Source organism: Heloderma suspectum, chromosome 1 (assembly GCF_057233095.1).
Source record: "Heloderma suspectum isolate Gila_16-S chromosome 1, 16-S_ref, whole genome shotgun sequence".
Lineage (NCBI taxonomy): Eukaryota > Metazoa > Chordata > Lepidosauria > Squamata > Helodermatidae > Heloderma > Heloderma suspectum.
Genome location: NC_139458.1, coordinates 121,406,329 through 121,425,766, shown reverse-complemented (window position 1 = coordinate 121,425,766; position 19,438 = coordinate 121,406,329). Strand labels below are relative to the sequence as shown.

General features: G+C 42.0%; 2 protein-coding genes across 26 annotated transcripts in view; one reads left to right on the top strand and one right to left on the bottom strand.

The window, feature by feature from the left end:
* GTF2H1 (general transcription factor IIH subunit 1) overlaps positions 1–16,675 on the bottom strand; it is a 35,579-nt gene extending 18,904 nt beyond the window's left edge. For 2 of the 3 annotated variants that reach the window (XM_084855075.1, XM_084855077.1), the window contains exons 1-5: positions 16,030–16,259; positions 8,408–8,576; positions 5,672–5,864; positions 3,137–3,299; positions 283–376 (exon numbers count right to left, since the gene is read on the bottom strand). In XM_084855075.1, the coding sequence (XP_084711201.1) occupies positions 283–376; positions 3,137–3,299; positions 5,672–5,864; positions 8,408–8,561 (604 nt within the window). In that variant the 5' untranslated portion in view covers positions 8,562–8,576; positions 16,030–16,259. Of the gene's footprint in view, positions 1–282; positions 377–3,136; positions 3,300–5,671; positions 5,865–8,407; positions 8,577–16,029; positions 16,260–16,313; positions 16,402–16,613 lie in introns of those variants that run through there. The other variant, XM_084855076.1, reaches the window with a different exon arrangement.
* The window catches only part of HPS5 (HPS5 biogenesis of lysosomal organelles complex 2 subunit 2), a 43,363-nt gene continuing 40,236 nt past the window's right edge, over positions 16,312–19,438 (top strand). For 9 of the 23 annotated variants that reach the window (XR_014791738.1, XM_084855072.1, XM_084855069.1 and 6 more), the window contains exon 1: positions 16,872–17,118. The gene's annotated coding sequence lies outside the window, so the exon portion shown is untranslated. Of the gene's footprint in view, positions 16,538–16,871; positions 17,119–17,240; positions 17,404–19,438 lie in introns of those variants that run through there. The other 14 variants (XM_084855074.1, XM_084855068.1, XM_084855066.1 and 11 more) reach the window with 5 other exon arrangements.

Below are 19,438 nucleotides of genomic sequence, written 5' to 3'. Positions count from 1 at the left end.
CTTCAGCCAGCAGGATCCCGCTGCTAGATCAAACTCCTTCTAGGGGTGGAAGGAACCCTTTCATTTGCAGATCACAAAACCTGGATCTAACCCATTATCATTTAATAGCCAGGGGACTAGATGTGTGACCAAAAACATCAACATGTGATGATTTAAAGGTCTAATGGAAGAGGAAAATACCTTCAAGCCAGTATTGAAAGTGCAGAGGAAAGTCAGAAGTGTATGGTTACCTGAGATGCTACAAATGTGTACATAAAATTCAGTATTAAGTTGGTTATTAACCTGCAGGATAAGTCCTAAATATAGATTCAATGATATCTGAAGTCAAATTATATCTCAGGCCATTGCATCCATCTGTTTGAGGTCGAACATCAGCCTGCAAGAATAAAAATATTATGAACATTTTAAAAAATGTTGTCTGGTCATTGTTACATGAAGCCAACAACCTATGCTGATACCATGGGCCAAAGTGGCCTGTATCATCCCTACAACATACCTAATCTGTATTAAGAAACACATCTTAAACATGTCAGTGCCTAAATGCAGAAGCCCTGGCCCTCATTACAGGTTGTAAGCATTGTGTGGGAGGGTGTACAGGTTCAAGGCTTCTTTCCACATTCCCACCATGTGGGTCACCACTAGATAATGGTGTTTTGATACTTCCGAGATTGCCACCTAAATTACTTTTCTGGGTTCTTCAAAATAAAATTACTTAATTTTATTTTGTGAAGCTCAAACATCACTGTTTTATCTTAAAAGTGTTTTCCCTTCTATTTTTCATTGGAACTAATCTTCTCATCTGGATTTTCCTGGATCAATCTTCCTCAGCTCTCATCTCAGCCCACATGAACCCATCTCCTTTGCTTGGGATAGATCATTTTCTTTTCCATCCCTCCTCCTTTTTCCTTAATCTTCAAGTTAAACTGCCATACAGCCAGGAATACAGTACAATTTAACTAGTCTGGACTGGTGGAAATTTCAGGAGAGATATATATGCTTTATTGGTAGTTGTTTGGTTATTTCTTTTAATTATTATTTTTGTGCAAATTGCTGCTATCTTTATATCCCCATTGCATTGTATTGTCCCTTAGATTAACTTGTTATTGTTTCTGTATTTACATTTCCACATTTTTTCCAGTCAATCAACACATGTATCTACTTTTTAATTTATACACTGCTGTCATATCCCATTACCGACTCTGCATGTTTTTATAATTTCTTATTAAATAAATATCTGGTCTTTTCTGGTTACAACCATTAGTTCATTGGAGCAAGCCAATTAGAACTGAAGTAAAACCTATTTTCAGGGGCCAAATCTATAGCTCAGCCCATGTAGCACCCAGTGCCTTCAAAGGTGCACACCTAAGTAGCGTAACTATGATTCTTTATTTACCCCATTGTAAATCATGCATTAGTATTCATTATTATGAAAGACATAGTATATGGAGCAATACAAGAATCATTCATTATCTTGCCCCAATCACGGTGAAACTAAGACATGAGGGGCAGAATCTAATGGGGTGGTTATGCCCCCGTCAATTCTCTTCTTCCCCACAAGTTCTGTCCATCTGAGTAAGTGCTGATATAGATTTGTAATTTTTTTACATTTGATTCTTTTGAAATTAGTCATGAGTTGCTTGAAACAAATGTTTCATATGGTATCTCCTGTTCTATGTGCGAAATAACTTTCCAAGTTTATTAGCTTTGTAAAAATTAGCAATTAACAAGATGAATGGTTAATTGAATCTAGAACTGAATTATACCCCCTTCTCTTGTGTAACAAAATGGCTAATAAAACCATGTATAATTTTTAAAAACCCAATAAAACAAAGTGACTACAAAATCAATACCGTAGTGGTTGTTCAGTTAAAATACTGGGGGTGAGGGAGTCAAATGCCTGAGAAAACAGGACAAACTTTAACAAGACACCAGGCCAATATGCCTTTAGAAGGACTTTCATAAACTGGGTGTCACCACAGAAAAGGCCCTGGATATTTCCCTAATCTATAGGCAAGGGACATAGAAAAGTGGCTTCAGAGAAGATCGTAACTGATGGTTACGTTTGTGCCAAAGGTGGAAGATCTTCAAATATCCTGGCCCAAGACCATTTAGGGCTTTAAAAGCGAACAGCAGCATTTTAAATTGAGCTTGGAAAAATTTGGGAGCCAGTGAAGAACCACAATGTATTTGCAGTGACCTGTCACTAGTGTGGCCACTGCATTCAGCTGATTTCTCAGATGTTCTTCAAGGGGAACCCCAACACATTAAGTAATCTAGTCTGGATGTTATCAGGGCATGGATAACTGTGGTCAGGTCATCTCTCACCAGGAAGGGATGCAACTGTTACACCAGCCAAAGCTGGTAAAGGACACCGCAAGCTACTAATGCCACAAGTATATGAGACAATACAAAATGCACCAAGAACCTCAAAAACCTATAGTAAGTACATTTCACTTATTAATGGAGGTGAATGACTTATTAGAATATATCATGACATATTAAAAGAAAAGTTAGACGTCTTTATCTGAATGCTTCTTCTTCTTCTTTTTTTTTTTTTTAAGGAATAGGCCATCTGATATTAGTATGGCATCTATCATAATAATGCCCTGGTTCATAAAAGCACTTTCTAGGTCCTGCAGTTCCACTACAAAAGAAAGGATCTCAGACAAGAGACAGATGGTAGAATAATTAGGGATTGCTATAGAAATGTCAATATAATCAAGGAGAGATTGGAAATTGTGGGAAGGAGCTTCTGAATGTCCAGAAATTTTGTGTGTGCTCCATGGCTCTTCCCAAATTTCTTGCTCCAGAAATATAAGGACTTTCTGGAGTGGCCTCCAAGGCAGTATGAGAAACTAGTTAAAGAGAGGTATTAGAAGGGCCTCATTATGCATGCAGAACTGCTTAGACATGTGCCTAGAACTCTTAGAATCCCAGCCACAGTTTTTTCAATTTGGTTAGAGAAAAACAGGCACCCACAGTTCAACATGTGTATTGTGAAAGTGTGCGTGAGTGTGTGGGCACACATGCACACAGGACAGTATGCACATGCTATTAGGCATGAAATATCTATTTCAATATAGCAGAATTCAGGAGAGAAACCAATTTTTGGTTTCACATAGCTCAATGAACATACCAGAAAAGCAGCAGAAATGCCCACATCCTGCTTATTAGATGTTGTAGTATTATCCATGGCATTCATGCATAAGCGGTTGGCCCAGAAGTCTTCAGCACTGATCACCTGACTCACAACAAGGTCTTTATAAAGCTGAAACAAAACAGGATCTTCTTGCAGCATTCTGGTAAGAAATTTTAAAAACAGTTTGAAATGTTAAAGTTATTGGACTCTAGGAACTAGAGTTTTTGTGCAAATTACAAGAAGTCAAGATTCTAGAACTACAGTATTTTGAGAGTCAAAGGAATTGTACAAGTGGTAACTTTTTTTAAAAATACGGGATTATATCCAATGGTGTCATCTGCTAGCACAAAGCTTTTATCGCCTACGGAAACCCCATTTTATCCTTGTGCAAGTGTCAAATTTAATACTTTGATTTCAGTTGCATAAGGTATTGTGCAACCCATTAGACCAGGTGTCGCTTGTACTAGTTGTGCTAGTTCTGATAGTGGCTGCACCACCACTGGGTGGAACAGTAACTTTTGTGATATTTGTGTTAGTGTAACATTGGACATAACCCAAAAAGTGTTCACACAACATCACCAGCCAGATTCAAGGCTGAGTGTGAGTTGTCGTTGAACCATGGGTTGTTGTGTTGTGTGAACCCTTAACCACAAACCCACAGTTCACAATCCAACAACAAACCATAGGTTCTGTTCGTGGGTTGCTCATGGTTAACAAACCATGGCTTGTTAGCACAGCTGTGTTCACACAACAGAACCACCCACAGTTCAACCCATACTTAACCTTGAGTGTGGGTTGTCATGTTGTGTGAACCCAGCCTATGTCTGAAAGAGTAGTCTTAAGAATGAAGGAAACTGCTAACTGTTGCCTCATATCATCCAGGAATCCTAAACATACAGCGCAATCCTAAGCACATCTACTCAGACCTATCTACTGTTGAGTTCAATGGGGCTTGCTCTCTAGCAAACACATTTAAGACTGCAGCCCCGGGTTCTGTAGAACTTAAATATCTGAAAGGATACATATATTGTGTTTCAGACCTATTGGTCTTTTCTCATCTTAACTAGCCACTAACTACAGTAAATTTAATGAATACACTGAGACAAATCCTGCATACTTTCACAAGGTAACTGCTTTCCACCACTTGAAATTCTGGGGCAGCTCTGTTTTTTTAACGAATGGTTAGAATGATTTAACATTCATTCAAAACTTAATTTGCTATGAAATATGTGATTTTTAAATGGCATGAATACATGTATTACAGTAGATGAAAGTTATCTAGAAGGAGGAGTATAATGGGCCTTCTGCTGCATTCAGATGTCACATTTCTGATCTTCCAAACCATAGTTTGGAGGATCAGGAACAAGCAATATTTATTTATTAATTATTTATTTTAAACATTTGTATCCTGCCCTATATCATTAAGATATCAGAGTGGTGAATAGATAAAAATATGCTCATATGTACTTCTTCCCCAACAAACTATGGTTCCATTAAACCAGGAAGTCATTTATTATGCCACTAATGGGAGGGGAAGAGGAAGTGAGCAAGCATACCATGGTTTCAAGGATTTGAAATATGGGGCTATATTCTTCAGCTCCACATAGAAGAAAATACATTCTCATTGTAATACTATACATGTCTACTTAGAAGTCCCAGAGTTCAATGGGACTTACTTCCAGGTTAGTAGGTATGGCATCAGTTTTATCATTTTCCATTGTTACCAAGCAACTTTTGAATATGCAAAGTACTGACCTTATAAGCTGCTAATTAAAATGACAGTTTTCTAAAAATAGATAGCTTGAGTGGAAGAGCCTCGTGTGGCGCAGAGTGGTAGGCGGCAGTACTGCAACCGAAACTCTCCCCACGACCTGAGTTCGATCCCAGCAGAAGCTGGGTCTCAGGTAGCTGTCTCAGGTAGCTGTCTCAGGTCATCTTAGCCTTCCATCCTTTCAAGGTCGGTAAATGAGTACCCAGCTTGCTGGGGGAAAGGTAGTCATGACTGGGGAAGGCAATGCCAAGCCACCCCGCTATAGTCTGCCATGAAAACGCCAGCGTAAGCGGCGTCCCTCTAGGGGTCAATAATGACCTGGTGCTTGCACAGGAGGAACCTTTCCTTTCTTGAGTGGAAGCACTGCAGAAGAATTTCACCTCATAGTTAATGTGATGCTGAAGCCCCAAATACTAAAGATGTGACATTATACCTTTTACTAAACCAATGAAACCTGGTTCAATAAAAGCTAGCGTACTCTATTTTATACCACTACAGAATCACTGGATAGCAATGTGTCTTCAACTACAGAGACAAGTTCCATCTGACAAGTCAGAGACAGATATGTCCTACTCCATTAGCATAGCATCTATGCACCTGGAAAGCACGCTAGGCTTCTGTTAAACTAGACACAGGAGCCACCAATGACCTAGCCATAATACCCCTGGCATTACTGTAGCACCACTCTAACAAATTACTAAGAATAGACTGCATTAGAATTGAAGATGTTATGGACATTCTTTTTAAATAGCTATCTTTACCTGTTTTTTTCCTCAAGTTCTTTATTAGCTTTCCTCTTGAATTTAGGTAACAGCTGCTGAAGAAGATCCTTTACTGCATCCCGCTCTCTCACTGCTGTACTTTCATTAGAGAAATGGAAGTTGGTTGTGTCTCCTGCATGCAGTACCAACTGAAGCTGAATCTTAGCTTTTCCTTCAGGACTGATTTTCTGACCTATATTTAAAGAACATAATTTACGTAACAGAAGTCCCCCCAAAATGACTGATTTGCAACAATAAAGGAACTGCCTTAAAACTGCTTCCTGCTTTTATTGCATTGTTTTATGACTTATATTGTAATAGCTTTTAATTTGTTGGAAGCCACACTAAGCACTTTGATTCCAATAAATAAATATGAAGATCAACAGTTCACATGACCAAAACCCTGAGGGACACTGGATGAATGGTTTTTCTTAGTACTCTATCCAAAATCCCTTTAAAGGACAGTCTGTGGATTATATTCTAGTCCCATATTCATATAAGGGATAGACTCTTATTATTGAGTTAAAGCTTGTCTTCATAGCTGTATGTCATTCCACTAATAATTCAGGAGTCCTATGGTATACTCCACAGTGACTGCCCACCTGCAGCCAGTCCTGCTGATTCTGTTCTGTAAGCACTGCCCACTACTTGCAGAATGGAGATTTGGCAGAAACTGTACTGGGCACCACCACAAAATGGCTGCCATGGGGGCATGGCAAAGGACAAGTAACCTGCCCGGAAGACTGAGGACAAAGCAGAGGTGGAGTCTAAGGTCCAACACACTAAAGCAGGGATTGGCAGAAAATACATCTCCAGAGGGTTTGGATTTCAACTCCCAACATTCCTGTCCACTGGCCATGCTGTCAGGGGCTTCTGGGAGATGAAGTCCAAAACATCTGGAGATTTACCTTCTGCTTACTCCTGCACTAATCAACTCCTTTAAACCAACAGTTCTCAGCACCAACAGAAACTGATCCCAGGTACCAGTAAGAAAATGTTCACTGAAAAAATGGGAGCAGTAGGGCACTTTGGTTGGCACCAAGGAAGGTTTCCAAGAGCACACTGGTGACTGTGGGCACCATATTGCCTATCCCTGAGCTAGACAGGTAAATTCTAAAAGTTTTAATTTTTGAACCTGACCTCCTTAAAATGGTTTGATTCCTCAAACATAATATATAGTGACCCAAAATATTATTTGACACTCCAATCTAATGTTCTCTCTATTCACAGCCATCTATAGACAATCCACTGTAAAATCCAATGGTGTATGTCTACCAGTGGAATAGACACTGTTGGTAGATCAGACTCCCCCCCCCGCCCCACTGCAGCCCCCCAGGAACCTCCACAATATGCTCCAGAGGGTTGGGGCAGAGCAGATCTGGGTCACGTGCAGGGGAGGTGCTGAGGCGAGTAGAGAAAGTGGAAATCCTACTGCGTAACACTGGATGTTGCCCAGTGTAAGCACAAACTTATGCATAAATGTAATTTAATATCTATATGAAGAGGTTGGGACTGGTCATCAGGAGATTTGGGTCAATGTGTCACCAGTATGCTGATGACACCCAGCTCTATTTCTCTGTGACATCTGAATTGGGAGAGGCTGTGCACATTCTGAACTGGTGCCTGGATGTAGTTATGGCTTGGACAAGGGCTAACAAACTGAAAATGAATCCTGATAAGACAGAGACCCTATGGGTTGTCAGTTCTTAGGTCTGGAAATTGGGCTGTTGCCTGCTCTGGATGGGGCTGTACTCCCCTCTGAAGGAGCAGATACATAGTTTGGGGGGAACTCCTGCATCTATCTTTATAACTGGAGGCCCAAGTGACCTTGGTGGCCCAGAGGGCCCATTACCAACTTCGGTTGGTACGCCAACTATGCCTGTTCCTCGATAGGGATAGCGTAGCCATGGTGATTCATGTACTGGTAACCTCACGATTAGACTACTGCAATGTGATCTATGCGGGGCTGCCCTTGTGCATGGTTCAGAAGCTGCAGCTAGTACAGAATGCAGTAGCTTGGGTGCTCACTGGGACACCCAAGTAAGCTCACATGACACTTGTGTTAAAACAACTGTACTAGCTGCCTATTAGCTACTGAACCACATATAAGGTTATGTTATTGTCATACAAAGCCCTGAACGACTTGGGACCAGGAAACCTACCAGACCACCTTCCCTTATACATACCCAGGCAATCACTAAGGTCGTCAGAGGAAGCCTTGCTGGTCATTCCAAAATTAACAGAATGTCTCCATGCAATATCTCGATGGCAGGCCTTCTCGATAGTGACGCACACCCTTAGGAAATCCCTCCCTCGTGAGTTCGGGAGGCAGAAAATGTGGTATCTTTCATTGTGGCCTCATGAAAACAAACTTGTTCACACAGGCTTTCCCTGGGTTGTAATTAAATTAATCATGCTGCTCCATTTTACTACTCCTTGTATTGCTTTTATTGTAATTTGAATTGTTTTAATGCTGTGTTTTTAATATTGTATTTTAAATGTGATTTTAAATTTCATATCTCAACCGCTTTGGGATTTTGTTATATTTAGCAGTATACACATATAATATATAAATAAAGGAGCTCAGAATTTAATAGGGTTTTAATTTCTTTCTTTGATTTGTACCATGCCTTTTGACCAAGAAAATGGCATTCAAAGCAGCTATGTTTCAATGCTCAATGAAAGTTGCATGATGAGATAAGTATTAGTCATTCACTGGAAAGAGCTTTTACTTACATTTTATATCTGCATACATATGGCTGATTGTGAACCGATCTTTGCCCTCAGGTGCCCAGGCTATTCTTTCAGCCATGAGATAAAGAGCCCCATCCTGTTTCTTTTGACGCACCTTCTTTACTATTAGTAACACTTCTTCAGATGATGTCGCCATTATGGCTATGGGATGCTGTATTAAAAAACAAACATATTTTTGTATTATTTGTTTTTTATAGTATTCAGACCTGCTTTATAAATTTAAAAGCTTTAACTGGAAATGTAATTTTCCTTGTGATACTTTCCACTGTTAAGTGGACAGAACTGGCTTGCCACAATGTATCTGGCAATATATTTAAGGAGACTAGGAGCCCATTGCTAAGTTACTAGTATTTTTTAAAATCATTTTAATGACTGTAAGTCAACCATTTAAATAAAAAGAGGCATAACCCTGGGACACCAGCATTGCCCAACTCCTCAGATTTTTATTTTGTCCACCCTTTTTTTTCTTTAGAACACTATCGAATTGAGAAAGCAGACACTACGTTAAAGAGCAAGACAAACATAACCCTTCTTGATATTGAAGTATTTCTTCTCCTGTATGATTTATATCTGAGAAATTCAAAGAAAAGAATGTTAGGAAACACCACTGATGTGCACTTAAACAGATTACATTTTACTGTTATTTGGATCCTGTTTTCTGAGTCATATAAATAATAAAAATAAATGTCTATCCTCCAGACATAAGATAGAAACTGCATTTTAAGATTCTGGATGCAAAAAAATGAGTGTAAGGCTTTCCTATTTTCATTCTCGGTGGAATTCTATACTAACTAAAATATGTATGGTCGCATCCTTCAAATGGGCTTTAAAGACCCATTTGTTTCTAATTTCCCTCTCTATTTCAACAGGTTTTAAAATATTTATTTTAACATTAGCCTGAGCTGCTATTGTTGATAATTATGACATCTGAACACAGCCAGTATTTACTCCATTCGCAAGGATTTTCCTAGGAACACCTTAAGGATGCTAAGCTTTCAGCAGCCAAGAAAGAGTTTTAAAAAAATACTCAAAGATATCTTTACTCAGTTTGATGCATTTAAAGCTATTACCACTGCTCAATAGTACTGTTTGTTTAAGTTCCATGAATATGAAAGTTATTTGCTGGATTTAACCAAATACTTTATTACAAGAGCTCCAACTCTTTTAATTCTAGGAGATGCCTACTGTAATTTTGGATGGCTGTTATGGCAGGATTTCTTATGAACTAAGACACTGAATCTGTTGTGATGGGATTGCAGAAATCTTCCACATTGCCACAGCGCTTGAAATACAAGGAAGAACTAAATCGTTGCCAAGTATACTTTCTGGAAGGGACCATTGGTCAAGCAGTGAGGCACTGCTTCAGGGGGAAGCACTGTTCCATGGGGGGGGTGTTGAGCTGTTCCACCTGCTCACCCCTCCACCTGGAGACTTTAAAAGCAAGGCTGTAGTTTGGGATGCTCTGCTTCATGGGGAGGTGCTGTTCTAACCAAGGCATTTTCCCTTCATCTGCTCTGCCCATCCCCCAGCCTAGGAAAACTTATAAGGAGCCCTAGATTATTCCAGCTCTACTCTGGCATTTTTGCTTTTGGATGTGTAGGAGATGTGTTCGGGCTGCAGGGTTTTTAGTTATTTTAGTTTTAAATAGCTGTTGTGATATTTCTGCTTTAAACTTGTATTTAGTGTATTGTTTGAATATTGTATTTGTATATTTTTGTGAGCCGCTTTGGGGGCTCTTTGGCCCAAAGGCGGCATAGAAATAAAGTATACCGTAACATATCAACAAAAATGTGAATGTTTGTTGGCTAAATGGATAGGGAAGTTTGGGGTGAAAATTGATTCCTTTGCATTTGTGGCTACAATGACACAGCAAGAATGTTTAGCTGTATGTGTGCCTGGCTTTTTAAAATGATCACTATTTTAATGTTTTGTGCTGTTGTCACTTCTGTTAAGTTTATATTCATATTTTTATTTTGTTATATTTTATCTTATTGTAACCTGCTTTGAAAGGGCATTTGGTAAACTGCTTTGAAAGGGCAAACAAAATGAATACAATATAAATAAATGTCTGCAAATATTTTGCTATAATCTACAATTTTATCTGATCTGAACGGTTTTAAAGACAATTAAATAGACTGACCGCAAGCAAAATCCAACTAGCAATTCATCTTCTTAACACTATATTTCTGCTATTGGCTAAAATGTTCTGAGATCTGCATCTGCCAAACTCGAGTAACAAAAAGGGTGTAGGGAAAGCAACATCCACTAATCTTTTAAAATTCATTTTAAAGAGAAGTCCTTGAGTAACACTTTTCCTTAATGAACGCTGATGTTAAAACTTGGCCATTTTGGTTGGTAGTTCCACTGCTTGGTTGGTAGTTCCACTGTACAGGCCACGTATGTATTCCAAACTACTTTGCAATGCGAATTGCAAATATATTGGGTCATATTCAATGGCTGTATGAACAGAAAGCTGCTAGGAACATAGGAAGCTGCCTTACACTGAGTCAGGCAATTGGTCCATCTAGCCCAGTATTGTCAACACTGACTGGGAATGTCTCTCAAGGGTTTCAGGCAGGTGTTTTTCCAGCCCTACTTGGAGAGGGCAGGGATTGAACTTGGGATCTTTTGCATACAAAGCATGTGCTCTACCACTGAGCTACAGCCCCCCCCCCCCCAACAACCAGTGTTGGGGTCAGTCTGCTCAGGCAACCAATATATCCCTTTACCTTGGACACACCCCAGAAACCTATCCCAAGGGTCTGGAGCCCTCCTGAATAGTGTGCACTGCACCACAGCACACCGCAATGGGAAGAAGGAATTACCCAAAATTGGACTAAGGGACTTTCTGTGAACTCCAATGGATATAGGCCACTGAATTTCACTAGATCTTGCATTTCCTACATACCAGCCTTCTAAAAGAAAAATGGACCAGCAGCTCTCCTCTTTGAACAGAGCTGATTAGCTAGTTAACTGCAGATTAGGATCTTCCCTGGGGCCGCAATTACAACAAGACGGCTGTAAAGAGTGGTAGCCCAATGCCAAATTCTGCCCTCCCACTCTGGAATGTGTAGTAAAATTTATACATGTCCTGGTGTCATCATAGCCTGCATTTCTCCATCTCTACCTCATATTATTGGCTGCTCCTGGTGGAGTGGGGGCATGGAAATACACAGCATAATGTCATAAAAACACAGGTAAATTTGATGACACATTATGTAAAGGTGGAGAACTTGACAAGGTGCTGCTGGTTTTAAAGATTGTTTTCTAAAGTCATACAGACATTGGACATTAGTGCCAACATAAATTACATTGGGAAAGACTGAAGGCAAAAGGAGAAGGGGACGGCAGAGGATGAGATGGCTAGATAGCATCACCGATGCAATGAATATGAACTTGAGCACGCTCCGGGAGAGAGCGCAGGACAGGAAGGCCTTGGGTGCTATGGTCCATGGGGTCACGAAGAGTCGGACACGACTGAACGACTGAACAACAACAACAAAGCAACCTCTAGCATAATGCCAATAGTGTTTATTGGCATGATGGATTTCCCTGGAAAACCCATCAAACCAGCAAACACTACAGGCATTGTGCTAGAGATCACTTACACTAGCACAATATAATTTATGTTAGCACTAGTGTTGAGTTGGATACTGGCCTTAGATGCAAGAACATGTGGGAGTAGACTGTTCCTGAAATAACTAGGCCCCAAGCCATTTAGGGCTTGAAAGGCTAGAATCAGCACTTTAAACTGAACCCAGAAACAAATAGGCAGCCAGTGCAGATGACATAATGTCAGAGTAATAAGCTTTAATCTTTGGGCCCCAGATAACAATCTGGCTATTATATTAAGGACCAACTGAAGTTTCCTGACTGACTTTAAAGGAAGTTCCACACAGAGATCACTGCAGATATTCATTCTGCAGTCTATAGCCAAACAACTCCAGAAGCAAATGCAGATAGAATGGTATAGTATCTGCAAAAGCCAGGGAAAGAGACCTCCAAATGGCAGATGAAAACCAGTAGTACAGAATGGAAAGACTACTTTTAATAGCTTTCAGGTTTTCCTTATCTTTTCTTAAACCAACTCTTCAACAAAAGCTTTTCCTAGGTCGTTTTGCCCAAGTTGAATATGCTACACGGATATCATTTTGTGTAGGATTTATGTTTGAGTTTTTTTCTTCTAGAATCCCACAGCCAAGTAACAACTAAACAAACCCAGACTCCAAAGACAGCACAAATTATGCTACCCTGTGAAGTAGTAATGTAACTTTGTTGTTTTATAAGATAAAATAGTCTTTAATATTTTATAACTAAAGAAAACAGTGAAATCAAAATATATACAAATGATAAATGTTGATATTAAACTATGTATATTAGTATTTTTCTTAGAATTTTAGAACCCCGTAAAGTCTCTGAAGATGTTGTTCTAAGCAGTTGCAATTTGAGTATGTAATGATACAGAACTAATACACTACGGGAGGGATCCTACTGGGATAGGCAGCCGCCTCCGAATTCGGAGGCGACCACCTCTCCAATGCAGGGCAGGAGAAACGCAGAGGGGATCACACGGGATGGTTCTCCAGGTTTTGAGAAACCATAGTTTGCCTGATCTGAACACAACAGCAAACTATGATTTGCTCAGACAAGGAAGGAAGGAATCAAAATGTGTGCAGGGAGGGAGAAGGACTGGAAACATTATGTCTGAACTGATCCAATGGAAACTGCAGGGACCCCTCCTTTACACTGTCACCTAGTGAAACAGACTGTGACCATATTTTAGCTTGTTTTGTACACAGAAGTGGTAACTTTGTAGGAAATTATTCCTAGATGACACAACCTCCAGAGGTTGGAGATATGAACTGAAATCATGCTTTGGTTAAGGATTCAAAAAGTTGCCTTGGGCAAGTTATTCTTGCCTAGCCTTCTTCTGCTAATCCATTGAAAGGTAAAAATGTATGCCAACCTAATTAAAAGGGAATGCTGAAATTGTAAGTAACAGTAAATCAGTAATTACCACATACTCAAAAGTTTGTATAGATGGGTAAATATACTGAATTCTATTTTACACAAGTCAGCATTGGGAATAGCAGGTTATAGCTATGACTTCACTCTGCTGTAAGCATTACGGAAATCAACAAAGTTTTGCAACTTCTCAATAAGCTTCATATGGAGTATTGGAAAGAGAGAAAAATGTTCAGTGGTGGAAGCAAAATCTGGATCCAATCCAATATCTACAACTGAGACTTAAAAGCCAATGCCTTCAGGCCAATTACTGTAATATTCTCATGTGTCCCTGTCACCATTTTAGTCTGTCTTGCTCCTTTGTTTCCTCAATTTTGCTATTCTACAAGGAAAGTTTCACAGGAACTCATGTTAGATGCATCATTGAATTAAAGCATTGGACAGGACCATTTGGGCAAATAAGTTTAGTTCTGTGTTGTGCCCTGAAGCAGATATCATTTGCCTCAAGACAAATGTATCAGCAATGCAACAGTCTCAGAGGAAAATATTTCTGAAATTTGCTTTTCACTGGTGTTTGCAGTTCATTAATAAAATAGTAAATAAACATTTTCTAGCTTAATTGAGGAAGAAACACTTTCCTCTATGCTATTTATATAGTAAGACTTTAGTGGAGATTTGTAAAAATCCACTTACCTATTTACCTCTGGCTAATATAAAACTACTTCCACGCAAGAAACTTTACAAAAAATGCTTTTAGGCTACAAACATCTAAAGCAGGGGTAGGTAACCTAAGCCCTCCAAATGTTTTGGACAACAACTCCTATAATCCCTGAACATTGACCATGCTGGCGGGGGCTTATGGGAATTGTAGTCCAATACATCTGGAGGGCCCCAGGTTGCCTACCCCTGATCTAACACTGATGTGTGGGCCAGTGGATTACAAACCTTTTTTGTAATATTTGAAAAGCTGCTTTAATGGTTACTCAAACACCACTGGGGTTCTAAAGTTAGGTGGGTGGTTACAAGAGAGAGCCTACTTGGTTGTGGCAGCCCGCTTATGGAATCTCCCCCCCCCCCCCTGGATCTGCCTGGTGCCCACACTACTTCCTTTTGGCACCAGGCAACTACATTCCTTTTCTCCTTGGCATTTTAGATTTAGATTTTACAGTTTTGATTTGTTTGTACAATACTGGAATAGCTACTTTAATACATTTTCTATATTTTCTGTGCTGATTGTTTTTATTGCATACTATTTTTTACTCTTTTATCATGTAATCCACCCAGATGATCATGGTGTCTCCCCTGCCAGGTGAGTATGTAATCCAATCAGAGAACTTTTGGTTATAGGCAAACTAAAAATATAATACATTTAAAATAAATATTCTTTATATCAAGGTGGAAGGTTTGCAAGACTGAAATGAATTATTCCCCAAGTGAAATACTGAAAAAAATCTGCTATTTCAATTCAAGTCTAATCTCCAGGCCTCTTGAGGGCTATTAAAAAAGAAAATTAAGTGCTCACTCCCCCCCCACATGTAAACTTGGAGGAGAAAGCATAAATTGACTTTTGCAGAGATTGCCATTTAGTTGACTAACACAGCAAAATGGAGAAATTCTAAAATAAACAAAACAATGTGCTACCCTGTGTTCCTGAGCTTCCATATCCATCCCCTAAAATATCCCTCCCCAGCCCACTAAACCTTTCCTCACATAATTGAGGGAATCCAACTGGAGAGCCTATCATATCCCAGTACTTCCTCTCAAGCAGCCCATTGAACATCCTCCCTGACAACGAGTGGCAAACAAAAACACTGACCTCTCCCTAGCCGAATATGCTTTAGGAGACAAGAGAAGGTTGTCATTTTAAGGAAATTTGGGAGAAAACGCACAAGTGTTTTTTTTATTAGTCACTTAGCTAGTATGCACCAAAGAATCTTGTAATACAGCCATTCAAGGAAAACTTTTTAAACTCAAAACACTGGCTCTGATTTTTTAAATTATCCTTTGTACTGTATAGCCAGAAAAGTAAAACACAAATGTATCTGTCACAATCTAAACAATAAGTCCATTCATACCAAAGACTATGCCTTCCACAGTTTCAGGGTCCTAGCCTCTGGAAGAAAACTTCAGCATTCCAAAATCCCACCACTACCATCTCTCACACCACCCTATCAGGTCATTAACCAATCATTTCCTTGTACTCATGCCACAATTTTAGGGCACAGGATTTTACATGTCTCTCAACAAAGGGCCAGAAAAAGGAGAAAGGAGGAAACAAACATGCTGGACAAGAAGCCTTTACTCCCTTGTAAAGATGCACAACAGTATTTCCTAGAACAGGAGGCAGGAGCCCAAGCGAGAAAAAAGAAAAGTAACACTCAAGATATACATAGAGAAAAAGGAAAGAGGCATGAAAGAAAAACGTGCTTCCTCATCTACATTCGTCCTGTATCTCCCGGGTGCCTGTGACACTCGTCCCGTCCAGTCTCATGGAGCACAGGGGTCTGAAATACTAGTCACGAGAAAGGAAAACCCAGGCCAGGATTCAAGACACTCTCCCCCTCGCTTCCCCACCCCAGCAGAAGCCAGCGAGGCGGGCCTCCAGCCCCGGAACCACTGAACCCAGTCACGCTCCCTACCGTGAGGGCAGCCCCGGAGGGCCTGGGCTGTTAGCACCAGCTCCTCCCGTTCCTGCCAGCAGACACAGAAGCGCTCGCTTCAAAGGAAGGAGGACACTGACGCCCAAACGCCACCTCGGTCACAGCGCGAAGAGTTCCCCGCCGCCGCCGCCTCCCCCAGGGCCATGGGGCGGCCAGGCAGCTCGGCGGAGAAGGACCACGTGACCGGAAACAACTATCTCACCCACGGCGGCAAGACTGCGTCACGTGACGGAAGAGGCCAATGCCGCCGCCATGACACTTACCCGCTCACGTGATGAAACCTGTCAGTCGCCACGGCCCTTTCCTCGTCACGTGAAGGCCCGTCTGCATCGCCGCCGCCATGAGCGTGTCCTGGGGGGAAAATGGGGGGAGGGTGACGATACAATAACAACAGGGCTGCTCCTGCCTCGTTCCTTACGAGCCTGCTCCCGGGTCCGGTGAAGCCGGGGACGTCGTTTCTTTCCCCCCCCCACCCGTTCTTCTTTGGGTACGTCAGACGGGCCCGGATCCGTTCTAGGTCATCGTCGGCGCCGCGCGGGGGGCTGGGGGGAGGGGGGTCTCGCCTGCGAAACGGTCCGAAGGAGGGGGGGAGCGCGCGCGCGCGCGCCCGCCCGCCACGTGACGCAAAGCGCGCGAGAAGGGGGCGGCTGCGAGGTGACGTGACGGCGTGTCAATCTCGCGCGCGGGCCTGAGCGCTGTCTTCTAAGGGCGCCGCGGAAAGCGCGAGGGGAGGCTGGCTGGCGGCAGAGTCACGCGCCGCCTGGGTGTGTTTGGGGGCGGGGCTGGGGCCAGTGGAGAGCGAGTCCGGCCGCTGCGGTGAGGACAGAGGTCCTGTGGAGGGCTGAGGCGAATGGGCCGTCGGCGAAGCCGCGCGAGTCGCAGAAGAGAGTGCCGCAAGGCTGCGGTCTGGCTAGGGTGTCTGAGCTGCCGCGTCTTTTCTTTCTTGTGGGGCGATTTAAGAACGGAGGGCCCAACAGCGGTCCCTAACCTATACCCCTCATTGCCTCAACCGTGGGTTGGAAGAGCTCCTCTCAGGATACTGCTGCTTCTGCTGGGCACTGATGTTGGGTATGCACAGAGACTATTTAAACTTACAGGCTTGCTTTTTGCACCTTGTTTGTGCGTAAGACTGAAGCTGTTTCCCACTTCCTCCTCCTGCTTATTTTACCTTATTTTGTTATTTATTATAGAAAGATGTTTTGCGGGGTTTTAATTACCCATTTCACCCGGGCTTTTAGACATCCCCAAATCATGCCATTAGCAGGTGGCCCTACAAAGTCTTCTAGCTGTGTCCGTGTAGTACAAGGCTGTCTTGAGCTTGGACCAAAGTGTGGTTTGGAATACAGAGTCCACGTACGTATCCATCGCATTGCTGGAGTAATCTTTTTGGGAGCGTGTGGTGATTCTGTCAGCTCTGTTATGTATACTTTTAAATGCAGGGTTTTGCCTTTTATCGGATACAACAGAGTGCTTTGGTCCAGATGTACTAGTAGAGACCCCTGTAGGAAATAGGCTCTTCATGCCAGAGATGTCTAATTTGGGGTGTAGATATATTCAAAACCCAGCTGCGCATTCAGCCTCCTCTTGTGCTTTTGAACTGCATAAGGAAGTGATAACTGTCAGTAAGGAACCGAAACCACATTTTTGTCTCTCTGTGAGTTGGATTTGGTTCATATGTGATTGCAAAGGTTCACAAATCTAATTTTTTTATTATGGCAAGATCTCCCACCTTCTCCTCAGCTTGGAGAAAAACAAAGGAATTGATCTGACCTTGTTGGGAAGCAGCAAGATACCTCTGTTTCTGAGACTTGGCATGACTGGGGGAGCAGAGCCCATCCCTATCTAGCTTGGAGCTTGGGAGAAATCTTTATTAAACTTACACTCTGCTTTTCCACATACTAAGTACCTAAGGGAGCAATCCTATGGGGATAGTTGGCCGCCACTGAACTCTGAGGTGACCGTCTATCCAATGCACCAATGTACCAATGCACGGCACGAGGAGTGTGGAGGGGATCATCTCATCTGCGTTCCAGCTGCCCTGCATTCATGGCTAGATGGCTGTTTTTGGTTGTCTACCCGTGGGACATTGGAGTGCAGGGTGGGGAGGCCGGACGACACATAGAAAGTGTTGTACTGGCACTTCCAAATGCCTCGTCCCAGGAATGTCCCTTCCCCACCGCTCCGCGCTACTCTGACGAGCGCAGAGATGATCCGTGCCGCCTATGAGGCGGTGGGAGAGGGGGTGGGGAGGTGGTTCTCCGGGAACAGACCAATCTTATGGCTGTCTAGTCGCTGTCTAGCAGCTATAGGATTGCGCCCTTAGGCCGTTAGCAAGATCAAAAGTGATATACAAATACAGCCAAAATAAATATCACAAGGAAGACAGAGATTTGCCCTTGCAGTTGTGCTGGGCCTTTGAGGTACTCAAAATCCAGTATGATGATACAGTCAAGACCTTATCTCTTGCAGAAGGATATAGATTGGTGGAAATGTGTGGGTCCCTGTGTTAAGGCATGAAGCTGAACTTCTTGCTTCTCAGTTCTTTATTCAACTCAAGATGCAAAAGCAACCTGAATAAGGAACTAGTCTGGATACCTTTTTTCTCCAGCAACATTTACGTTGGGGATATTTGTAGCTGTACTTGTAAGGAAGGAATATAAATGTGTCTCTTTTAGAAAATGAGCTGTTTTCACTTAAACAACTCAAGTAGCCCATCAAACTTGAAAATATTTCTGTGAACTAACAAGGCCTGTATTGAAAACCCACCAGAAACAATATTTGAATGATATATCATCAAAGAGAAAGCTGATCTATTTAAAATATACTGCTTTTCAACAAGAGGGACTACGGTGGCTTAGTGGTTAAGATGCTGAACTGCAGACTGGAAGGTTGGCAGATCAGCAGTTCGAGACTCGAGTGCTGCGTGACGCCCATCTTCAGTCCCAGCTTCTGCCAACCTAGCAGTTCGAAAGCAAGAAATTGCAAGTAGATAAATAAGTACCGCCTCGGCGGGAAAGGTAACAGCGTTCCGTGCACCTCGGTGTTCAGTCATGCCGGCCACATGACCACGGAAGCATCTTCGGACAGCGCTGGCTCTTCGGCTTAGAAACGGGGATGAGCACTGCACCCTAGAGTCGGACACGACTGCTTGGGGACACCTTTACCTTTACCTTTCAACAAGAAGTTCTCAAAGTAGTTTATATAGTAAAAGGTGGCTTACAAACATGTTATAATGTTGTTTACAGTGAGTGGGGGCAGGCTTTTATATGTAGGTTTTCCACCCTTGAATAAAGGAACAGACTGCTCACCCTACACCTGAAAGCACCCGTTCCCGCCCCCTGGCACGCACACACTCACATGACCAAATTTGGACTGGACTATTCTTGCT